The sequence below is a fragment of the Mesoplodon densirostris genome, chromosome 18, assembly GCF_025265405.1.
Source record: "Mesoplodon densirostris isolate mMesDen1 chromosome 18, mMesDen1 primary haplotype, whole genome shotgun sequence".
Classification (NCBI taxonomy): domain Eukaryota; kingdom Metazoa; phylum Chordata; class Mammalia; order Artiodactyla; family Ziphiidae; genus Mesoplodon; species Mesoplodon densirostris.
Window position 1 is genome coordinate 48,205,791 of NC_082678.1, and position 23,585 is coordinate 48,229,375.

Sequence of the window (23,585 nt, forward strand, 5' to 3'; positions counted from 1 at the left end):
TAGTTTCTGCTGTATAACAAAGTGAATCAGCTATATGTATACATATATCCCCATATCCCCTCCCTTTTGTGTCTCCCTCTTCTGATTTTCTCAGGGTATATGCCCAGTAGTGGGATTGCTGGGTCGTATGGTAGTTCTATTTTTAGTTTGTTAAGGAACCTCCATACTGTTCTCCATAGTGACTGTATCAATTTACATTCCCACCAACAGGAAAGCACAGATTTTGATACACAGCAGGCACTTAGCAAATACTTTTTGGATGAAAGACATTACACTAAGGACTTCCTTGGTGGCACAGTGGTTAAGAATCCGCCTGCCAACGCAGGGGACACGGGTTTGAGCCCTGGTCCAGGAAGATACCACATGCCGCGGAGCAACTAAGCCCACGAGCCACAACTACTGACCCCTCATGCCACAACTACTGAAGCCCGTGTGCCTAGAGCCCTAGAGCTCCACAACAAGAGAAGACACTGCAATGAGAAGCCAGTGCACCGCAACGAAGAGTAACCCCTGCTCGCCGCAATTAGCGAAAGCCCGCACGCAGCAACGAAGAGCCCATGCAGCCAATAAATAAATAAATAAATAAATAAATAAAATGAATTTTAAAAAAAAAGACATTACACTAAGACAGCAAGGTGAAAATCTCTGACCCATCACGTGCTATCTTTGGACTTGAGCAAGTCTCTCTCTCTCTCTTTTTTTTTTTTCTTGAGCAAGTCTGTTAAGCTCTGCTTCCTCCTCACCTGTCACTGTGGACAGTAATAATACATTTCTGGTAGAGCTGTTGTAAGGAGTCAAGCCCTTAGAAGAGCACGTGCACGTAAACTTGGCCATTATTAATATTTTTTGACACAACCTCTTCCTAGATCTCAAACCACACCACCGGGGAGGCCCAGCTGTACAGGGGCATCTGTTCCGCCTGCAGATGAACAGTCACCCCTAGGACCCTGCTGCACACCTCGGTGTCGGCCCCACCTACTGCCCGGGTCTTGCGCACGCCCGGGACCCACCCCGGACGCGGATGTCAGTGCCGCGGCCCACTTAAGGACGAGAGAGGAGGGCCCGGGAAGGCTCCGCCTCCGCGCTTAGGTCAGCGCGCAGCGCTGCGCGTGACGCTCTGGTTGCCGCAGAGACGCCCCGCCCCCGCGCGGCGCTGCGGAACTGGAGCTCCGGGCGGCGTCGGCAGCGGCGCGGAAGGCGGCGAGGCAGGGGCGGCAGGAGCCGGCGCGGCGACTGCAGCGAGAGCGGCGGGGACAGAGCAGACAACAACGAAGGCGCACAGGCAGCCGGGCCGGGCCACGAGGAGAGCGGCCGCCGGGCAGCGGGCGGGAGGCTGGGCGGGCAGCGGGCAGCCGCCGAGCCGCGAAGCGACATGGTGCTGCTCAAGGAGTAGTGAGTGTCCAGCCGGCCGTGCGGAAGCGAGGAGGGAGGGAGAGTCGAGGATGACGAGCAGGGAGGGTGATGGCCTGGCGGAGGACGGACGGGGCCCGACGGGATGGAGAGCGCTGGATGGGCGGCCCAGCAGGGGCTGAGGGGACAGCGAGGGCCGGACAGGGCCCGAGGTGGGCCGAACGGGGATAAAGCGGGAGGGACAGCACCTGAGGTGGGGCCCAAGGGGCAGTGAGGGCCGAAGAGGCCTGAGGAGAGGCTGAGGGGACAAAGAGGGCCGGGCAGGCCTGAGATGAGGTCAAGGGGACAGTGAGAGCCGGACAGGGCATGAGGAGGGGCTGAGGGGATCGAGGGTGCTGGATGAGATGTGCGGTGGTCCTAGACTGGAGGCTAAGGGAGGAAGGCGCCAGCCAGAGCTGCAGGACTGGCTGAGAGGACCCACCGGAGAGGGAGGAGTTGTCTGAGTGGCTGAGGAGCGGTTAGACAAGGGCAGACAGGGCTGGGGAGCCGGGGAGCCAGCCAGAGTGGAGAGGGGTTTGGGGCTGAACAATACCAAGGGGCACTGGGAGATCAGATAAGACAGCTTCAAGAATGCAGTTGGGATGATGGGGCCGAGTGTTGAGAGCAGCCTGGGGTGTGAGGAGTGGCTGCCTTAGGCATCAGGGGAAGGATCGTGATAAGTAGACACAGGAAAAGGACTAGGGAGTCAGGGTCAGGCTGAGCGACAGGGGAAGGGTAAAAGGAGATAGCAGAGGGGACAGATGGTGTGACATGGTGCCCACGTGGTGGGGGCAGAGGACGAGGTATTTGGGGAAAAAGCCTTAGGATGATTGCTTGGGACTTGGAGACACTTGGGTGAGGAGTCCAGACAATATTGGGCAGGGGCTGAAGTGATATGGGGGAGTTATGGTGAGGGAGAGAGCTAGGATGTTACCGGGGAGGAGAACAGCTTGGAAAAAGAGTATGTTTGTGAGTAAATATACATGTTATTGGAGTTGGGGTGGGGGACAGGGCCAGCGTGTCTCTGGGGGATTCTCAGTCTTGGTGCAAAGAGATGAGGAAATTGCTCTGAGGAATTGATACTTTCATAAAGCCATTGACTGAGGAAAAATGGTGAAGAGTGAGGGAGTTTCTGAGTAGTTAATGGGCGGTGGAGATGAGTGACTTCTGGTAGGAGTTGCAAGGAGATGGGCTTGCTCGTGAAATCCACGGGACTGGATGACAGGTGGGGATGTTCGGACTGCTGATCTTTCAAATATGAGATGACCCATTCCTGAAGCTCATGGTTCCAAGTAAACATCTTAGGACTTTTTTTTCTTCTTTTTCAAAGAGGAAAGATTGGGGGTGGGGGGAGAGGAGAGATTGGATGTGTATGTGCAGAACTTTTAGTGAAACTGTGCTCCCCTGGAGGGGAGGGCAAGTGGGCAGCATTCGGCCAGAAGCCCAGAAAGTCCGGAAGTGGGAGGTGTCCGGGTAGAGAGCATCTGGTGGAATTCACTTGGTAGCCAGGCAGGTGTGCTGAGAGCTGTTTCCATTTTGTCAGTGAAGGGACTTTGCCCCATCCCATCTGGTTTGCTCCTTGGAGGTGTTTAGGACTTTTGGACATAGTGTGGAGCTTTGGATAGCAAAGGGAACACACCCAGGTGCCATCCCAGCTTGACACCTCATCTGAAGAGTGTTATTTCAAAGCCCCTCCACCTCTATTTCTTTCTTTCTTTTTCTCTTTTGGCCACACTGAGCGGCATGCGGGATCTTAGTTCCCTGACCAGGGATCGAACCCGTGCCCCCTGCAGTAGAAGCGTGGAGTCTTAACCACTGGACCGCCAGGGAAGTCCCCCCACCTCTATTTCTTGACATCCAATCTGATGCTGATCCAGCCAGAGTACAGAGTTTTGTGTGGTGAGGAGGAAGAATCTTGGGAATCCAACAAGAGGAGGGCATGGTGCACTTTGGATTTTAATCTTGACTGTACAGATGACAGACTTTTCCCATTCTCCTGATTCTTTTATTCTATTCCCAGTTGAATCCTAGAATCTGTAGAAACCTGTAGGTTTTGTAAAGAGGGTCAGGCAGGGAAAGGAAGGGACCTTCAGAAGAGATATGAGTGAGTTTTGAAGAGAGGTCCTCCCTTCTCAGTCTTTGTTCTCCTCCCCTTGAAGCCTGCCAGGGAAAGGTGCAAGGTGCCAGGTATGCAGAGCCTGCCTGGCATCTGCATTTCTTTTCTGCCCAACTTGTGCCCTGTGTGTGCTCGGGCGTGTGTGTGCATCCCTGGGCGGGGGACCAAGAGGGGGCATCAGACACACCTGGCTGTGGCTGCAGCGCTGCAGCTCTGGGGAGTGCAAGTGAAGGTCACACTGAAGTGAACACAGCTCCAGTCCCAGCCCCGCACTGCCTCTGTGGCCCTGTCCTTTGGAATTGCACCCTATTGCTGCTGAAGTGGTTTTGCTCCCAAGGAGCCAGGGAGAAATGTCTGGGTGTGCATCTGTCCTATAGCAGCCTCAGGGCGTCCTGTCAGGAACTGGCTGATGCCCATCTCTTTTTTGGGGGAGACTTACTGCCTGCCCAGGGTCTGAAGTTTGTCCCTGTTGATTTTTCTGACACTTCCTGTAACAGGATTCTCCTTGATTTGATTTCTGCAAATTCTTGGATGTGATTTTTACTGCTGTTCTTGAAGATAAAAGGCTTATTGTTTTCTAGGAAGTTTCTCCTGAGGATGCAGAAATTGTGGCCTCCAAGTTGGAAGTATTTTTCTGCACTGTTGGCTTTCTCTAATGGGAGGACAGCATTAGTGGCAGCATCCAGTAACCTGCAGGATTTACCTTATTTGAGTCATTCTGGAGGAAGGGGAGTTAGCAGGCAGTAGAGACTTGGAGCCCATTTTGTTTTTCCTGTTACTTTTCTGCTCTGTGCCTTGCCTTGAGTGTGAAGTTTTTCTCAGATCCCTCTGGGTGTCTCTTGCTATCTGGGGACCTTTGTGGGACTAGAAACTAGTGAGCAGGCTCTTTACCAGCCTGGAGCAAGGATCCCAATTGGCAGGACCACCGCATAGGAAGGAGAGCATAGCGGCACGTGCTTCACAAAGCATGCAAGACGCAGGAGGCTCCAGGGGTTCCACCTAGGGTCCGGGAACTGAGAATCTAAGCTTGGGAGCTGACTTGATTCGTAGGAATACAACCAAGTGTTTTTGTCTCAGCTCTCTGACCTCACGGTTTTGAGCTGGGGGTTGGCCGTTGCTCTGCATTACAAATGCAAGCCCCCCAGAGAAGGGCCGCTGGCCCTCGCACCTCTGTGTGTGGAGTTCTGACCAGTGTGGGACTTTGCTGGCCATGGCTTCTCCAACAGGTGATTGATTGGTGGTACCTCCAACAATTGGTAGTCATTGAAATGGAGAAGGAAAAGAAAGTGATCAGTTGGGGTGTCTTTGGACAGCTTCTGGAGGTCAGGACATAAGTTAGGTGTCCACTCTTGATGGGTTTGTGGTAGTAGCTTGCATTGTAATATCTGGCCCCAGAGCAGAGATGGTTGGTGTGTGCTCTTAGGGTGATTAATTCTCCAAGGAGCTTGGCCCCTTCCTAGCCTTTCACCTTGAGGGCTGTCGTTGGGAGGTTGGGTCCACAGAGAGGTAAATCCCCAGGACCTGCTTCTTTGGGTCTGAATCCTCATCTTGGCTTCAGAGTTTGCAGGGGTGAGTCCTCCTGTGTTAACCTCCTATGTTAACGGAGAGAGGTAGACCCATGGGCGAGTTTTGTTGGGGAAGATATGAGTGGGAGAGAGGGAGAAGAAGACAGCTCCAAATGTGAGTCAGAGGCCTGGGAAGTAGCTGGTGAGGGGACAGGTTTGCACTGAATCACAAGGTTTTAAATGAAGTGCCAGAAGGGAGAGAGGGTCGTAGCCTTGAAGCACTCCAGGGGCCATTCTCTGCTGGGTTTTTGACAGTGGGTGTAGTGCAACGAAACATTTAATACCATTCTAAGATGATGCTTTAAGAGCAGGTTTCAGAGCCTGAAGTTGATACTCTTTTCCCTCTCTTGCAGTCGAGTCATCCTACCTGTGTCTGTAGAAGAGGTAAGTCCTTTTTCTTCTTTTTATTCATAGTTGGATATACTTGCTTGTGACCCTTAGCTCATTCGGGCTCCTGGCGGCCCACACTAGTATCATCTTGTGGTTTTCATGTTTGTTCTAGCATAGAGATAATCAGTACTCGATGTGTAATTTTCCTGGTGCAATTTTCAGTTGAAGGAGGGCGCTTATGTGTCTGACCAACTGTGTGCAACCTGCCTCAAGCTGTTGACCAGCAAGATAACTTTGAATAGACACTAAACCAGCCCCTCTTACCTGCTAGAACTCAGCCTGTTTGGGGACATGTTACTGAGGGGATTAAGTACGTGCATTTCTGGGACCTCTGTGACTCATCAGGGAAGTGTCTGGCTCTCTCTGGTTGTGTGACAAACCAGCAGGACTGGAAATCTCTGAGGCCCTTCCTAGCCATACTCTAGGTGACTGCTAGGAAGACCGAGGCCCAGAACCCTTCTTTTACAGAGGGCAGGGAATGACAGATGGGCTTGGCTTGCCCTCTGTCCTTTTATGGTTCTTGGGCCTGACGTGTATAGGGATCTGGCAGGATTTGCCACAAGAAGGTTCATAGGCCGTGCTGACTCAGAGTTGGTCTCTGGGACAGCAGAAGACTGTCACAGAGCCTCCCTTGTCCCGCCCTTTCTCTGAACTTCCTTCACTCTCCTCTCCCAGCTCAGCCTTGTTCTTTGCCCCTTTTGGAAGCCACAGGCCCCTCAGCTTTCAGTTAAGCTCGACTTTGGGTGAAGCTGCTCAGCCAGTATGGTGCCCTCAGTCGCTCTCTTTCCTGCAATGTCAGCTCTTGTGATAACTTCCACCCTGTTCCAAATATGAAATGGACCTTCGAAAAATGAGATCAGGCCACCAGAGTCCGCAGCACACTTGAGATGAGACAAATGGCCCCTTGGCGCCCAAAGAGAGTGGGCAGGCATTGGCGCCCCAGAGGATTGTCTCTGGTGGTGGGCTGTACGTCTGTTAAGAGCTGTGGAGACCTGGAGGAGGGGTCAAGATGGGCCTCGAACGTGATGTGGGAGTTCTGGGAAAGGAGGATAAGAGAAATGAGACTGGGGAAGCTGGGGGAGGGGATGGCTGGGTAGATGCTGCGATCCCTGGAGGCCCCTGAGATGTACATGGGGCCTGGGAACCACGGGCTTGGGCTGAGAGCTGTTGGCTTGGGGGAGCCCTGCTAACCCATCTCCTTTGGGGTCCTTGCTCTCTTTATGAAAAAACAGCAAGTGATGATTTTCCAAACCAGGAGGCCAAGCAGGAAGGCCCAGCACGTTACTTGCCCTGAAACTTGGGGGTCCTATGCCTCTCTCTCTGCTGTACAGGAGGATCCAACACCCCAGAGAGGAAGATGTCCCCTGGGAGTTCAGGAGTACCTCAAAGTGGTGTTTAGGGGTGAAGTGGATCATTTTTACAGGGAGTTTCTTTTTTTAAAAAAAATATTTATTTATTTATTTATTTATTTATGGCTGTGTTGGGTCTTCGCTGCTGTGCGCTGGCTTTCTCTAGTTGTGGTGAGCAGGGGCTACTCTTCGTTGTGGTGCACGGGCTTCTCATTGTGGTGGCTTCTCTTGTTGCAGAGCACGGGCTCTAGGCGTGTGGGCTTCAGTAGTTGTGGCACATGGGCTCAGTAGTTGTGGCTCATGGGCTTAGTCGCTCCGTGGCATGTGGGATCTTCCTGGACCAGGGCTCGAACCTGTGTCCCCTGCATTGGCAGGCGGATTCTCAACCACTGCGCCGCCAGGGATGCCCCTGCAGGGAGTTTCTTGATGGAATGACAGGTGGGAGTGTCTCTGAGAGGTATGGCAGACCCAGGAGGGCCAGCACTGTCCGGGGGCACCTCTTGGCTGATTGCTTATGGTGGAGCCAAGCATGGAGGGAAAGGGGAACTCACCTTGGGAGCATCCACAATTGGCGGTTTTCAGTTTGTGGTGGTTTGTTTTTGGAGCATTGAAGAAATTGTGGGGTGAACTGAGCCTGAAAGCAGAAGCTTGGGAAGTAAGCACTGGTTACGATTCATCTGTAAGCCTGGTGATGGTCAACGCATTCTCAGCCATAAACCACTGATGAGAAAGCAGTGCTTGGCCTGTGCAGGGTTGAAGCAGGAGCTGCTCTTTCGATGGCTTGAGGCTTAGTTCCAGAAGATCAGAAAATCTTGAATGCGGAAGCCAAAGAAGAAATAAGTAATGACCAACCTTTTCAGAGTCTTTATCGATAACCCATCCTAACGGTTCCCATGGGAACAGCCCAGTGTCATGTGGCTGTTGGATTCGCTTCCCAATTGGAGGCCCTCAGAGCTTTCTGATTTGGAAGGGGAATGAAAAGAGAATAGAGAAGCCCCTGTCTTTATGACCATCCTGATGGCTTGAATCAATGTTTTGGGGTAAAATCAGCTTCTGGCTGGCCAGAGCCTTTGGCCTAATACTCACTGTGCAGGGTTTCTGGACATTCTGCAGCAAAGCAAGAGAGCCCTGGCTGTTTAACGTGGTGTGTCCAACAGTGGTTCCTTGCTCAGTTCGGGCTGCCTTTTCCCCCTACCGTGGGCAGGGCTGTTTTACTTCTCATTTCCAGAGATGCATGGCACCAGGCCCCTTTGGTGCCTGGGCTGGCAGGTCCATGGGGTGGGACCAACAGCTGTGCTGTTTTTCATGACATGTTTCAGGCCCACCCACTACATCTTCCTGGGCTCCCACTCCCAGTTTGCCAAAGTGGTGGAGTCTCTGTTTTCCTTAGCTGTCTTCTTTCTTGGGAACAAGGGAGCAGATCTCCAGGGCAGGGAGCACTGTCCTGGGCCAGAGGAGGCTGGAAGCCTCGTCTCCTTGGGGCTCTTTATCTGATTTAATGTCCTGATCCCCATCCCCCATCTCTACCCCATCTGAGTCTGGCTGCTTTCTGCTTTCCCAGGGTGCGGAGCCACGGTGCCAAAGGGAACCCTCTGACATGAAAAGTGTCCCTCACTTGTAGCTTGTGGACGCTAGTCTTATTCACCCCTTAGGATTAACAAAACTGCCTTACATGTCTCATTGGGATTAAAGGATCAGAATATCAAGAGAGATTAAAAGGGGAAGATGCCAGCCCAACACACTGATCCTCTTAGAGCCTGCCCTCTGATTCCTGCAGCTGAAGAGGAACCAAATGAAGGGGATTAGTCTCTGCCGGGGCCCCTCCCCAAGCAGCACCACCAGCCGGCCCCCCAGTCCCCTCCACCGGCCTGGTAACACCGGCCTCCCCTCCCCTGTAGGCTTGCTGAGTCAGTGGTTAGATGTTCTTACAACTCTTCTCTGACACAGAATTACTGCTCCCTCCTGGGAACCCCTGGCTCGGCCAAACCCTGACCCACGTGATAGGGGTTCTCATGTATGCCTCTGTTAGGGGTGGACTTGGAAAGGCAGAGGGACCGCTTGGGGTTCCCTGGGGGCATTGAGGCAGCCCTGATGTTGCTCTGGATTAGCAAGGTCAAGGTGGCTGGCTCTCACCCCGATGCTCCTCTTTACAGGATTACCCCAGCCTTGACGGTTTGCCTGGGCCTTTCCTTGGCATCCTGGGCTGCGTTTCTGCGTTGGGAGTTAGGGCTCTTTCAGCTTCGTGGTGAACAGTGAAGTGTCCCGGTGTGCTGCTTCACCTCCTTCCATGTTTTGCCCAGAAATGTCCCGGTGGTGGTGCTTAGGAGGCTGCCAGGTAGAGCAGGCCTCAAAGGGAGAAAGACCTTTGTCTTTCACTCCTGAGAGTACCAGGAGCTTGAGGAGGGGGCGTGGAGGGTGAGGAAAATCGATCCCCACCCCTCCCCAAACTATAATCAAGTTTCTTTTTCTCATACTCCCTGAAGTGTTGTGCCTGGTGGCACTGGCCGTGATAGGGAAGATGCATCCTTTGGTATAGGCGTAACTTCCTGCTTTAATGGTTGCTGTTCATCCTCTTTTCACCTCATTTTTCCCCCTAGACCGCTTCCCTCAGAGAGAAGGGAGCAGAAGGGCCAGGTCTGAGCACTGCCCAGGTCATTGGCCCTAATACTGAGTTGTCTTGAGGGATCAGAGGAGGCCAGTGATCTTGACTCGTGACTTGATAGGGTGGCATGTGACCCAAATAAAGGAAAACTAGGCTTTGGCCATCTAGTAAGTGCCAACACAGAGGGTGCACCCAGCCAGCACTGTGGGATAGGAATCTGTGCTATCTAATACGGGAAGCAGGGCGCTTGCTTCAGCCCCACCAGGAATCAGGAAAGCATCAGGAGGTTTGGTTGCCTGCAGGACTGCCCTCTGAGCTGCTGGCAGGGTGAGGAGGGGCCCAACGCTGGAGAAGAAACAAGTAGATGAGCCAGTTTTATAGCGGGGGTTGTGGATTTCACAGTGCGCTGGGTACCTTTCTTGACAAGAAGTCATGTCTTAGGACCTGTTTAAATGAATGGGATAAAGAGATTTCTAACAACCAACCCAGATCTTGTTTGGGGATCTGGGACCAAAGGCAGGTCCAGGGCAAAAACTACCTTGGACTCTATTTTCTGGATAGCGGTGTGAGATTAAGCATATTCACCTGCCTCCTTAAGCCTTGAAGTAGGATGTGAAAATGGGAAAGATGAAATTAAACACACCTGATGGCTAAAGAGAGGCCACGGAGCAGCTTTTCTTAGCGGCTCTGGGCAGATTTGGGTAAGGCCACGTGAGAAACTGCGGGATGAGCTCCCGGATCAGGGGGTCCCAGAGTGATCTAATTGGACAGTTCCTGGCAACTGGACTGTGTGCAGCCATCGAGAAGATTCTGCGTTGGCAGTAACTCCCGTCTCTCTGTTTCTTCAGTATCAAGTAGGGCAGCTGTATTCTGTGGCTGAGGCCAGCAAAAATGAAACGGGTGGTGGTGAAGGCGTGGAGGTCCTGGTGAATGAGCCCTATGAAAAGGACGGCGAGAAAGGCCAGTACACGCACAAGATCTACCACTTACAGAGGTAGGTGGCTGCACAGCAGAGCGAAGGCGTCCTGGTGTCAAAGTGGAGACAGCGGATCATTTGGGGTGTTTTTTGAGTTGTTAGCTGGTTCATCAAGTTGCTTCACCTGCGAGAGTAGGTAGAGTTGGTTCTTCTTTGCTCATTTAAAGTGTTGTTTGTTTTTAAATAAAAGTAATACTCAACCCACCAGGCTCCTAGTCTTCGGAAGTGTGGGCCCTTCCATTGTCTGTGAGTACCAGAGAGAGAGAGAGAGAGAGAGAGAGAGAGAGAGTGAGAGTGTGTGTGTGTGTGTGTGTGTGTGTGTGTGTGTGTGTGTAAATGGCTGTTCATTTCCTTTGTTATCTGACAGAGATGGGATCTCTTCTTTCTTATCATGTCATGGCTCTTTAACTGTCAGCATATTTGGCCTCATTCTTTTAAAGTACACGTCGTATCTTTGAACAAATGTGCTAGAAGTTGTTTCACCAGTCTTCTCTTGACGTATATTTACAGTCATTTCCAGATGTTTACATACAGTACTTCACTAAAACTCCTTCTGCACAAATCTTTTGATATACTCAATGTGTGTAAATCTGTAGTAAATGTTCCTACAAGTAGAATTGTGGGGTCAGGTAGTATTTTAAATTCTGATATTGTGAAATCAGCTACCAGAGGAATTTTGGTACCTCTCTTTGGATCAAAGGCATAAGTGTTTAAGAGTATAGCTTGAACTGATTGGTGTACCAAAATCCATTGCAAACCACACAATTGCTGAATCCCTAACCAAGACAGTAATATTTCAGTAAACTGTAAGCTGGCCCAAAGGACATTGAAAGCCATAGTAAACATAGACCGGCTTGAATGGAAATTGAATCAATCTAGTTTTAGAAACTACCCAATACTGGAAAAAATAAACCTGCTATTTTTTTTAATTGTGGTAAAATGTACATAACACAAAAGTCACCATTTTTACCATTTAAAAAATATTTATTTATTTATCTGGTTGCACTGGATCTTAGTTGTGGCAGGCAGGCTTCTTAGTTGTGGCATGCATGTGGGTCAGTTCCCTGACCAGGGCTAGAACCTGGGCCCCCTGCATTGGGAGCACGGAGTCTTATCCATTGTGCCACCAGGGCAGTCCCACCATTTTTAAGTTCAGTGGCATTAAGTAACATTCACATTGTTGTGCAACTTAAACCTGAACCTTAATCTCTAGTCAGTTAAACTGAGCAAAGCAGTTTCATTTTCATTTGGTAAAATCGCTGATTTAATGTAGTCTGCTGATCTAGGGATGTAAAAGTGCCAGCCCAGAGGGGTCCAGGATTTTGTGAGTGCCAGAGCCAGGAAGAGAACAACACTGAAGTGGGGAAAAAAATCTCATCAAAGGACTTCCTGGTGGTCCAACGGTTAAGACTCCCTTCTTCCACCGCAGTGGGCACGGGTTTGATCCCTGGTCGGGGAACTAAGATCCCACATGCCACGTGGTGTGCTCAGAAAGTTAAAAAAACAAAACAAAACAAAACAACTCACCAGGATCCCATTTCCTTGACATTGTGCTCTTTTCCCTCCATGGCTTCTCCTCGTCCTCCTCTGAGCTGACTGCCAACCAATCCTTACTGAGCCATTAACTGTTGATTAGAATAAGGCTTAAGACACACCTTCTGGGGCTTCCCCTGTGGCTGTGGTGCAGTGGTTAAGAATCCACCTGCTAATTGCAGGGAACATGGGTTCGAGCCCTGGGCTGGGAAGATCCCCCATTGCCGCGGAGCGACTAAACCCTGTGCCACAACTACTGAGCCTGCGCTCTAGAACACGCAGGCCACAATTACTGAAGCCCTTGTGCCACAGCTACTGAAGCCTGCTAACCTAGAGCCCGTGGTCCGCAACAGGAGAAGCCACTGCAGTGAGAAGCCCGTGCACCACAACAAAGAGTAGCCCCCGCTCACCGCAGCTAGAGAAAGCCTGTGCGCAGCAACAAAGACCCAGCGCAGCCAAAAGTAATTAATTAACTTAAGAAAGACACACTTTCCCCACAGCACATTTGTATTTTTTAAAGAGGACTTTGAAAAGAGATAGTGAGGCTGGTAGTAGGGGCCAGTTGGCTCCTCAAGACTCAGCTGGTCCAACCAAAGTGGCAGAGAGGAGGTCTGTACATATGGAGGGTGGGACATGTCTCACCTTCTCCCTTATGGAGAGGGTGGAAACTTTGAACTGCTACCTACCACTACCCTTAACCCCAAAACACCCAATTGCCAAGAAAAGAAAAGAAAACCAACAGTGCTGAATGCCATGACCACCTCCCATCATGAGGACCAAAGCCGTTAGTTGTCCCAAATCGGAAACCATGGGTTCACGACACCCTCTTCCTTGTTCGTCTTATCAAGTCCTTTTTTTTTTTTTTAAGATTTATTATTTATTTATTTATTTTATTTTATTTTTGGCTGCATTGGGTCTTAGTTGGAGCACGTGGGATCTTTGTTGAGGCATGCGGGATTTTTCACTGCGGCGCACGAGCTTCTCTCTAGTTGCGGCGTGCAGGTTTTTCTCTCTCTAGTTGTGGCGCATGGGTTCCACAGCATGTGGGCTCTGTAGTTTGCCTCACACGGGCTCTCTAGCTGAGGCTCAAGAGCTCAGTAGTTGTGGTGCGTGGGCTTAGTTGCCCCGCGGCATGTGGGATCTTAGTTCCCTGACCACAGATCGAACCTGCGTCCCCTGCATTGTAAGGCGGATTCTTTAGCACCGGACCACCAGGGAAGTCCTTCATCAAGTCCTTTTGAGTCCATCTCCTTGGTTATCTCCAGCCTTTGCATTTCCTTCCATCATCTCTTGTCTGGATTACCACAGCAGCTCCTAACTGGTCTCCATGCTTTCCACTTCTCTGCACAGCTCCAAGCGTTCTGTCCAGAAGAAGATCTGTTGCTCCCTAGCTTAGAAGCTATAGATGGCCCTTTGCCCTCGGGATAAAGTCCATCCTCTTTGATGCAGCTACAGGATCTTTTATGACCCAGCCTCTGCTTGTTCTCCTATATTCCCCACCTCATACCTTACACGAGCTACTCTGATCTTCTCTCTCTTCCCCCCAGCTTTTCCCACCCCACTCCCGCCCTCTTGTCTAGCTCAGTCCTACCCACTCGCTACTCCGTGTAAACCTTCCTTTTCCCTGGGGAGCCTCCCCGTGCACCGTGTTCTCACAGTGCTCTGCCTGGTTAGTTCCACTCCTCACTAGAATGGAAGCTCCCTGAGGGCAGGAGCCATGTCTGTGTGATTTCTACATGCATCGTGGTGCCTAACTCATAGAAATACTTACCTGAATGAGTGTGGCCAAGAGTGAGTGGATCTCAGTGGGCTGCTCTGCGTGTTCAGAGTTATCTGTGTCCTGGAGGTAGCTCTTTCTCTTAGGCCTCAGGCACTAAGCTGATGAGGTTGTTGGAGCCTGTTAAGACTGCGTAGATTACCAGTTAAAAGCTGAGGCAGAGGAATACACATACCTTTTTTTAAACAAAAGAAACAAAAAGAGCTCATACGGTACCTGCTGCTCTGTAACCTGAGATAAGAATTGAATGGAAGAAAATATTTTGTCCTGGGAGGCAGATGGCCCTGAGGCCCTCCTGGCTGCCCAGAACTGACCCTAGCAGATCAAGTCATCTTGGATCCCATATTCCAGGTTAGTCAGCCAGTCAGTCTGGTCCACTCTTGAAGACATCTCATCCTTGCAATGTGTAGTACCATGCCCTGGGCCCAGTGAGCTCTGGAAGAGTGCGTAATGATAGCGTAAGGACTGATAAGCCGTGGCTGGTAGCCCGGGGCCTCACCTGCTGTCCTGTTCCTGGCGGGTAGGGGGCCAAGTTGCAGGTGGATGTTAGTAGCCAGCTGAGCTGGGGTGTCAGGCTCTGACAGGTGGCTTTTCACACACAGAGTAACCTGCTGGTCTCAGGGGAACTTGCATGTCAACTCCCCACAAAGAAGCTGGAGCTGCAGCCTGGAGAATGTGCAGTAGAAGGCCATTGTCGTCGTCTTTTTTTTTTTTTTTTTTAATTATTTAATTATTTAATTATTTTTGGCTGTGTTGCGTCTTTGTTGCTGCGCACGGGCTTTCTCTAGTTGCGGCGAGCGGGGGCTGCTCTTTGTCGTGGTGCGCAGGCTTCTCATTGCGGTGGCTTCTCTTATTGAAGAGCACGGCCTCTAGGTGAGCAGGCTCAGTAATTGTGGCTCACAGGCTCTAGAGCGCAGGCTCAGTAGTTGTGGCGCACGGGCTTAGTTGCTCCGCGGCATGTGGGATCTTCCCGGACCAGGGCTCAAACCCATGTCCCCTGCCTTGGCAGGCAGATTCTTAACCTCTGTGCCACCAGGGAAGTCCCTAGCCCATTGTCTTCTAACTCTCTCCTTTGTTTCTCTTCATAACCCTTTTCTCACTACAGCAAAGTGCCCACGTTTGTTCGAATGCTGGCCCCAGAAGGAGCCCTGAATATACATGAAAAAGCGTGGAATGCCTATCCTTATTGCAGAACAGGTGAGTGCAGAGGTGGAATTTGGGCCCCACGGTGGATGGAGGGTGTGGTCAAGTAGGCCCAGGGGTGGCAGTGAATTGGGGTTTTGTGTCCCACCTTCATTTTCCAGATTAAGCCAGTGGAAGGATGAGCTTGGGGCCTCCCTTCAGGCCGGTGGTGAGTGCCAGTTTTGTCTAGTGCAATTTGGCAGCCAGCTGGGTGGGAGCCACCAAGTAGCCATGGCCCAAGATGGCATAGGACCAATCCCTCCTATTTGGGGATGGTATGATAATTTTGATTACAAAAGTAATGTCCTCTGTCTTGGAGAATACATATAAACAAGAAAATAATCACCCATGATCCTTTCATTTCTAGTCACTGTTAACATTTTAGTGTCTTTCTAATCCTTTTTTAAAATGCTTTCATATACACATGTATATAAAGTCTCCAGACATGTTTCTCAGCCAAATTTTGGGTCAAATCATACTAATTATTAAATTGTTAATTTTTACTCAGTAAATGGGAAACCTTTTCTCTGTTACTACATATAGTCTATTGTTTAAAATTTATTAATAGTTGCATAGTATTCCATTGTATGAATGTACTGGGATCTTTTTAAGCTACTCCCTTATTGTTAGATACTGAAATTTCCAGTTTTAATAGGATGTATTCATGTTTGGCTTGAAAAGCAGCAGTGAGGCCCAGGGACTTTTGAGAGAGGCAGTCATAGGAAGGGGCCTTGCAGGGTGACCTTCCTGCGCTGGAGAAGGGCCAGACCTAGATACCAAGAAAACATAGCAAAGAAAACCCTGATGTTGTTGGGGAAAAGTTGAAATAAGCCCAATGTTTGATGACAAAGGATTTAGAAACAGTTAGCCCCCAAGTATGTTATATACCACCTTTAGTCTGAGCCCTGAATCAGTGGCTTCCAGTAGACCAGCATGGTTTGGTGTTTTTTTTTTTTTTTTTTGGCTGCACCATGTTGCTTGTGGGTTCTCAGTTCCCTGACCAGGGACTGAACCCAGACCTTGGCAGTGAAAGCACGGAGTCCTAATTAGCAGACCACCAGGGAACTTCCTAGACCAGCATGTTCTATAGTTGAAGGTGGGAATAGGAATGGAATTATTCTCTTAATCTTCCCTAGTCTCCTATCTAGAGTTCCTAGAAAGGAAAGATTTGAACCTTCACAGAGAACTTTCTATTCTAGACATTCTGGGATTCCAGCGGGGGGTCTCTAGAGGTCCCCTGGAAGTCGACCGTGAGTTAAGTGGCTTTTCCCCCAGCCAGTCTACATTTGTTGGCACAGACAGTCGGCCTGTGGGGTCCTCCTGCCAGCCTGTGCTTACACTTCTCTTATTTGTTGGGACCTGGCACTCCCTAGATTGTACCTGATGAGGAAGATACATGTGGTCCTTATCCCGTTGACTTTGGGAATGACTGAAGTCCAGATCACAGGGTCATTGCTCTCTTCAGTCCTACACAGGTTCAAGAACCTTGTATCAGGAGATGCACGGTCATTGGTGGGACCTGGGATGTGTAATGCTTAGAGTTTTATTGCTGTAGCTGAACATGCAAACATCACTATTCCCTAAGCATCAGGCAGGAAGCTGTTCAATTCTTGGAAGAGGCACATACACACTTTCTTAAAAGACAGTGTGGACAGTGGCTGGGTGTGTCTGGCCTAGGGCCAAAGGTGATTTCTTGATGTGTAAGAGAGTTGCATTGAGCATGTGTCATAAGAACCTTAGTCAACTTGGCATAAGGGAGGCAAACGTACAGGGTGGACGGCTGCATGCCCGGGGCGGGGCTCTGGGTACACAGCTTGTGCCAACTGAGAGATGCCACTGTCCTCTGTAATTCTGGGGGGAGTGTGCTGCAGCTGACACGGGCATTTTTCTAGACGCCACATGTTCATTCGCATCTTCTGATCCTTGGCCAAAAGAAGAAAAATGTAATTTCTAAATACTCCCTGAAGAGGAGAGGCAGGGAGTAGGGGAGAGGAGGTTGGCTTCTTCAGTGGGTGCTGACTTTACAGTCACAACCCAGTGCCGTACAGAATGAATGTCTTCTTTTTTTAATATAAATTTATTTGTTTTATTTTTGGCTGCGTTGGGTCTTCGTTGCTGTGTGCGGGCTTTCTTTAGCTGCGGTGAGCAGGGGCCACTCCTCATGGTGCATGGGCTTTTCATTGCTGTGGCTCTCTTGTTGTGGAGCACGAGCTCTAGGTGCATAGGCTTCAGTAGTTGTGGCACACGGGCTTAGTTGCTCTGCAGCATGTGGGAATCTTCCCGGACGAGGGATCGAACCCATGTCCCCTGCATTGGCAGGGGGATTCTTAACCACTGCGCCACCAGGGAAGCCCAGAATGAATGTCTTGAATCTTAGATCTGTTCGGTTAGCCATTCCTCTTTTAAAAAGAGATATAAACAAGGAAGGCTATGTCCAGTTCCCTCTGGGGGCTGGTGGGAGAAAGATTATTAGTTCAAACTGTTAGGTTGCCCTAAGTAGATCAGAGTTTGAGGTGAGATGGATAAAGGAGTGTGGAGTAAAACTCCACATGCCTTTTGGAAAGCTCTAACCTTGTTCTCACTGGAGTGAGGTTGGCTGTGGAATACTCTACTTATTATCAGCTCTTTCTATCCTCTTACCTTATTTCTCTCTGTTTCTTTTCCCCTGATGCTCATGACTTGGGACATGAGGAGGGGGTAAGATGGGACTGGGTCTGTGAGTGAAAGTAGGAAGAGACGCTTGCTTTAGCAGCACATGTACTAAAACCGGAACGATACAGAGAAGAATAGCATGGCCCCTGTGCGTGGATGACACGCAAATTCATGAAGCGTTCCATAAAAAAAAAAAAGAAAGAAAGTAGGAAGAGGAAAATAAATGTTTCTCCTCCTTCCTCTTCCTGTAACCTTAACCCTGGGCTGAATACAGTCTAAATAAAGCCATAGTTTGTTTGTTTGTTTATAGCAGTGCCACACGACATGCGGAATCTTAGTTCCCCAGCCAGGGATCGAACCCTCACCCCCTGCATTGGAAGCACGGAGTCTTAACCACTGGACCACCAGGGAAGTCCCAAAGCCATGGTTTTTAAAAAGTACCTTACTGGTCTCATTGGAGAGCCCTGTTTTCCAACTGCAGAGGGTTTCCTGAGACATTTCCAGTGTACACAGGGTTGCAGTTTGAAGAAAAGGGAAGGCTCCAAATGCAGAGGTGTTTGGAGGCTAGAGAGGTGTTTGGAGGCCTTGAGGCTAGAGAAGATTGGGAAAGATTGTTTGGTCACCCACATTGGCATTAAAGGCCAGGAGGGTGATCACCCTCCTAGGTTCACAAATCTAGTTTGTCAGAACTGAATGGATCTGTTTCTTAGGATCTCAGAAAGACCTGATATACAAAACCCCCAAATGCCAATATATTAAGTTATATTGAAATACAAAATTACTAATGAAAACCAGATATTCCTGTTTGCTGAGTGGGCATTCTTTCCTTGTGGACTCTTCTGCATAGGAAACCAAATTATAATCAGAAAGCCAACATGTAGTGAAAACGTCCACTCGCTTAAGTGATCAGACCCTCGTGTCTGTGTTTTGTTTTGTTTTGTTTTGTTTTAACAAATTTATTTCTTTATTTTTGGCTGCATTGGGTCTTCGTTGCTGTGAGTGGGCTTTCTCTAGTTGCATTGAGCGGGGGCCACTCCTCATGGTGCACGGGCTTTTCATTGCAGTGGCTCTCTTGTGGAGCACGGGCTCTAGGTGCATGGACTTCAGTAGCTGTGGCACGCGAGCTCAGTAATTGTGGCTCATGGGCTCTAGAGCGCAGGCTCAGTAGTTGTGGCGCACAGGCTTAGTTGCTCTGCAGCATGTGGGATCTTCCTGGACCAGGGCTCAAACCCATGTCCCCTGCATTGGCAAGTGGGTTCTTAACCACTGCGCCACCAGGGAAGCCCCGCCTTGTGTCTGTTGATTAGCACTTTCTGTCCCAACAGAGGCCAAACTAGGAGAAGTTTGCTCGGAGAGCATAGACTCAGAATCAGGTGATTAGTGGGAGAACCTTGAGGGCTAGTGTCATCAAACCAGGCCAACCTGACACTCAGGATGGGGCTGCTAGATGTGCCACGTACACAGCCCAGGGCTCTTGCTCCCAGGACAGTGCTGGAGAATTTCTGCCAAACTGGTCTCTTTGGACTCGCCCTCAATGAATATTATACCCTTCATTTCCTTTTTTGTTAAACTCATAAGGGCAGTTATTTCAATAGCCCTTTTATTTATAATCTTGATCTGATGCTTTCTTGCAAGTATCTTTTGTTGGATTCAGAGAAATTACTGATAGTCTCTTGGGTCATTTCTGTACAAGGTGGATCTTATCCCCTATATTTCAAATTCTCCTCATCTCAATCTCAGAGATAACCTTAGTTTCAGTTTTGGAGTTACAGAATTTGACTGTTAGCCCCATGTACTGTCAGATGGGGCAGTGTGGCATGCATCTGAAATTGCGATAACTGCAAAAGTCAGAGGGTACAGAATGATCTGGGCTGTGGTCAGGAGGAGGGCTAGTCTGTTCCCCAGTGACATTAGAGCTGCAGTCATTTTCTCTGATAAATAATTGAACGGTGCTTTCCGAGGGGGTCTCATTACAATGATCAGGAGTGTGGAGGGTGAGAGGTTTGGTTACAGTGAGAGGAAGGATGCAGAGGGCAGATAGACAGGGCCTGGCCTACAGTGCCCTGCTCTGTGCCCCCGGAAGCGGGGGTGGGGGGACACCAGGTGACACTCCGACGGCAGAGCAGCGGCTCTCCACGCTTCAGTTCATCAGAACTGCTCCCTGTCTTTGCCCAACTGGGAAGAGTCCTGAGGAGCCTGTAGTGGCATTGCTTTAATTAAATTCCATATTTGGTCTTTGAGGACTTCTGTATGAGTGAAACTTGGGAGTTGCTGCATTTGAGGTACCAGATATACTCGCTGGGGCTTGGAGAGTGACTGTGGAGTGCCCCAGGGAGTGGAGAATTCTTTGCTTCCGTGCTCCCTGGGGGTGAGAGGTGGATATTTTATTTATCCTCATTAATCTTTTTCTTTCTTTTTTCCATGTCCTTGCCTTGGAGCAGTTATTACAGTAAGTATTTTCAGGGGGGTTGGAACTGTAGATGATTTATAAGAAAAGGAAAAATAAAAATGGAACTGCCCCGGAGACTCCTGGGTATTCCTCTTTCTCTTGGATCTTTTGAGGCTTAATCCTTTCAGTCCTAATGAGGAACTTGTTAATTGGCAAAATGGCCTCTTGCTTGAAGCTACATTGGCAGGTGGCTTTGTAGGTGCAGCAGTCAGGACTGTGGCACACTAGCCCTGGGTCTCACGTGTACGGAATGATGCAAGGCTCTCCCCTGCTTGCCCCAGGCTTGGCCTTCCCAGGGTTGTACAAGAAGCTTCAGTTCAGCTGACCCGATTGTGACTTTCCCATCGGGGCGTTTGTTGACCCCAGTGAGCACTGACCCTTGGCAAAATTGAGAAATCAGCAAGGTTTCTTTTCCAGGCCCAGCCCCTCTGTCAGTGCCCCTCCTCTCCACCCTTCAGCGTCCTCATCCAGGTGCCTTGTCCCTGCTGGTAAATGTAAGAAGTTTCTGGGAACCTAATTCCCACTGAGGAGTTAGGGGTTAACGTGATCCTCCTTTGAGCAGTTCCAACTTTTTAAAGGCACTAAGGGAGGAAGCTGATAATTAGCATGAAGGGTTAAATTAGCAAAAGGCTGGCTGGGGAGAACGGGCGCGGGCAGGGAACACGTTTGGTTGGCTGGGAAGTCTCCCCGTGCTCTTCCCACGCTGCCAGTCAGCCCTTACGCCCTGTGCATGAGGCAAATAGGAGAGATACACGGATTAAATACATGGATCTTGAAGCCGGACACAACTGAGTTTGAGGACCAGCTGTGTTGTTATCTCCGTGCCATTGGACAAGTCCCCTCACGCCTCTGAACGTAACTTTCCTTGACTGTAAGATGAGGGTGGTATTACTACAGCCGTCACAGGCTGGGGTGAGGATTGAACGAGAGAACACTCACCTGGCGTACTGTGGGCTCCTGGTACAGTCAGCTGTTACTATAAGGTGGAGGCTGGGGTCTTTCGACTGCCCATGAGCAAGTAGGGGGGATGGTTACTCTCCAACTTTGAGCCTGGTGACTGTAAGGTATTTTTTTTCCTCTTCCAGAATGAGTACATGAAAGAAGACTTTCTGATTAAAATTGAAACCTGGCACAAACCAGATCTTGGCACCCAGGAGAATGTAAGTAGCACTTCCCAGGAGCCCCAAGGACTTCCAGGCCCCAGGACAGGGTGTTGAGGCTCCCTCCATGCCAAGGGGTCTGATCCGTGGTCCCCTTTGTCCTGGCCAGGCAGGCAGTAGCCTGTGCCCAGATCTGTCCTACCAGGATGGGATTGCTCTGTCTCTAATCTGAAAATAGGATCTCCAGGACCCTTTATAGGACCTCTCCTAGTGCTGGGATTGGTCTAAAAATGTACCTCCTGGCACAGAGGAGGTGCATTTTTAAAACATCAAAATTAGGGAATTCCCTGGCAGTCCAGTGGTTAGGACTTGGTGCCTTCACTGCCAGGGCTGGGGTTCAATCCCTGGTTGGGGAACTAAGATCCTGTAAGCCGGGCTTCCCTGGTGGTGCAGTGAGTAAGAATCCGCCTGCCAATGCAGGGGACACAGGTTCAAGCCCTGGTTCGGGAAGATCCCACATGCCACGGAGCAGCTAAGCCCGTGTGCCACAACTACTGAGCCTGCGCTCCAGAGCCCGTGAGCCACAACTACTGAGCCCATGTGCCACAACTACTGAGCCTGCACTCTAGAGCCCACAAGCCATAGCTACTGAGCCTGCGTGCCGAAACTACTGGACCCCGTGCTCTGCAATGAGAAGCCACCACAATGAGAAGCCCGCGCACTGCAACAAAGAGTAGCTGCTCACTGCAGCTACAGAAAGCCCGCTTGGAGCAACGAAGACCCAACGCAGCCAAAAATAAATAAATAAAATAAATTTATAATAAATAAATAAAATAAAATACACCTATCCTTTACCCCATCAATTCCACACCTAGGAATTTATACTACAGTTATGTTTTCACATGTATGAAATAACTTATATACAAGGAGATTCATCTCAGCATTCTTTGTGTACCCAAAGGTTAAAAACAACGTAAGAGCCCATCAGTAGGACCCTGTTAAATAAATTGTTGTGCAGCCACATAGTGGTATATTATGCAGCCATTAAAAAGAACCAGTAGGGAACAGTCTTCAACCTACACTGTTCAGTGGAAAAAGCACAATGTGAAACAGTGTGTATACATACTACCATCTGTATTAAAAGAAAAATCTCTACACTTCATTGTTTAGCACTGGTGGTACTTGGGAGTGGACTTGAAGACAAAAGAGTTACTCTTTATCATATCCTTTTGTGCATTTTGTAAATTTATTTATTTATTTTTGGCTGCGTTAGGTCTTCATTGCTGCGCGTGGGCTTTTCTCTAGTTGCGGAGAGCAGGAGCTACTCTTTGTTGTGGTGCACGGGCTTCTCATTGCAGTGGCTTCTCCTGTTGCAGCGCACGGGCTCTAGGCGTGTGGGCTTCAGTAGTTGTGGCTTGCAGGCTCTAGGGCGCAGGCTCAGTAGTTGTGGCACACGGGCTTAGTTGCTCCGCAGCATGTGGGATCTTCCCGGACCAGGGCTCAAACCTGTGTCCCCTGCATTGGCAGGCGGATTCTCAACCACTGTGCCACCAGGGAAGTCCCTTTTGTACATTTTGAATTTATCAGAATTTCGTAGCATGATTTTGTATCTGGTACCACCTATTTTGAGTTAGTTAATTTTTTTTTTTTTTTTTTTTTTTTTTGCGGTACACGGGCCTCTCACTGCTGTGGCTCACCCGTTGCGGAGCACAGGCTCCGAACGCGCAGGCTCAGCGGCCATGGCTCACGGGCCCAGCCGCTCCGCGGCATGTGGGATCTTCCCGGACCGGGGCACGAGCCCATGTCCCCTGCATCAGCAGGCAGACTCTCAACACTGTGCCACCAGGGAAGCCCCGAGTTAGTTAATTTTTAAGAGCATCAAAATAAGCAGTATATGGCTAACCAGGCAACATCCCCATGAGACAAGTGTATAGTCTTTACAAAGGGGGAACATATGGAAACAAAGTAGGTGCTAGGGGAGTCCTGAGAGTGTCTTGGGCTGCTGCAGTTGTACTTAGCCTGAAAAATCAAAGCATTAGTTCTCAAATGTATGTCCACTTAAAATCCATCCTCCCACTCCTTTGGATAGTTTTGCATGTGCCAGTAGGAATATCACATCTATGGCTATGGGAACAGCTGCTGCTAGGTGTCCATTTTGGGTAAAGGGTGCTTCGTAGATGATAAAAACTACACAGTGGTCCTCCTTGTTCCTGCAGGTGCATAAACTGGAGCCTGAGGCTTGGAAACATGTGGAAGCCATATATATAGACATTGCAGATCGAAGCCAAGTACTTAGCAAGGTAGGAACTGTTCAGTGATATGGGTGGCCTTTGAGATGCAGAAATGACTTTTTTTTTTTTTTTTTTTTTTTTTTTGCGGTACGCGGGCCTCTCACTGTTGTGGCCTCTTCCGTTGCGGAGCACAGGCTCTGGACGCACAGGCTCAGCGGCCGTGGCTCACGGGCCCAGCCGCTCCGCGGCATTTGGGATCCTCCTGGACCGGGGC

The 23,585-nt window shown here is 49.8% G+C and overlaps 1 protein-coding gene and 1 non-coding gene across 2 annotated transcripts in view; both read left to right on the forward strand.

Annotated features, from left to right (window-relative positions):
- The first annotated feature begins 1,273 nt into the window (after positions 1-1,273).
- PITPNA (phosphatidylinositol transfer protein alpha) overlaps positions 1,274-23,585 on the forward strand; it is a 41,037-nt gene continuing 18,725 nt past the window's right edge. The window contains exons 1-7 of the mRNA XM_060082027.1: positions 1,274-1,392; positions 5,424-5,454; positions 10,260-10,405; positions 14,803-14,894; positions 19,973-19,980; positions 21,066-21,140; positions 23,297-23,380. Coding sequence (XP_059938010.1) covers positions 1,373-1,392; positions 5,424-5,454; positions 10,260-10,405; positions 14,803-14,894; positions 19,973-19,980; positions 21,066-21,140; positions 23,297-23,380 — 456 coding nt within the window. The 5' untranslated portion in view covers positions 1,274-1,372. The remainder of the gene's footprint in view (positions 1,393-5,423; positions 5,455-10,259; positions 10,406-14,802; positions 14,895-19,972; positions 19,981-21,065; positions 21,141-23,296; positions 23,381-23,585) is intronic.
- On the forward strand, positions 17,620-17,722 carry LOC132479424 (U6 spliceosomal RNA). Its single transcript, XR_009530540.1, has one exon. It is a non-coding gene; the product is annotated as a U6 spliceosomal RNA (small nuclear RNA).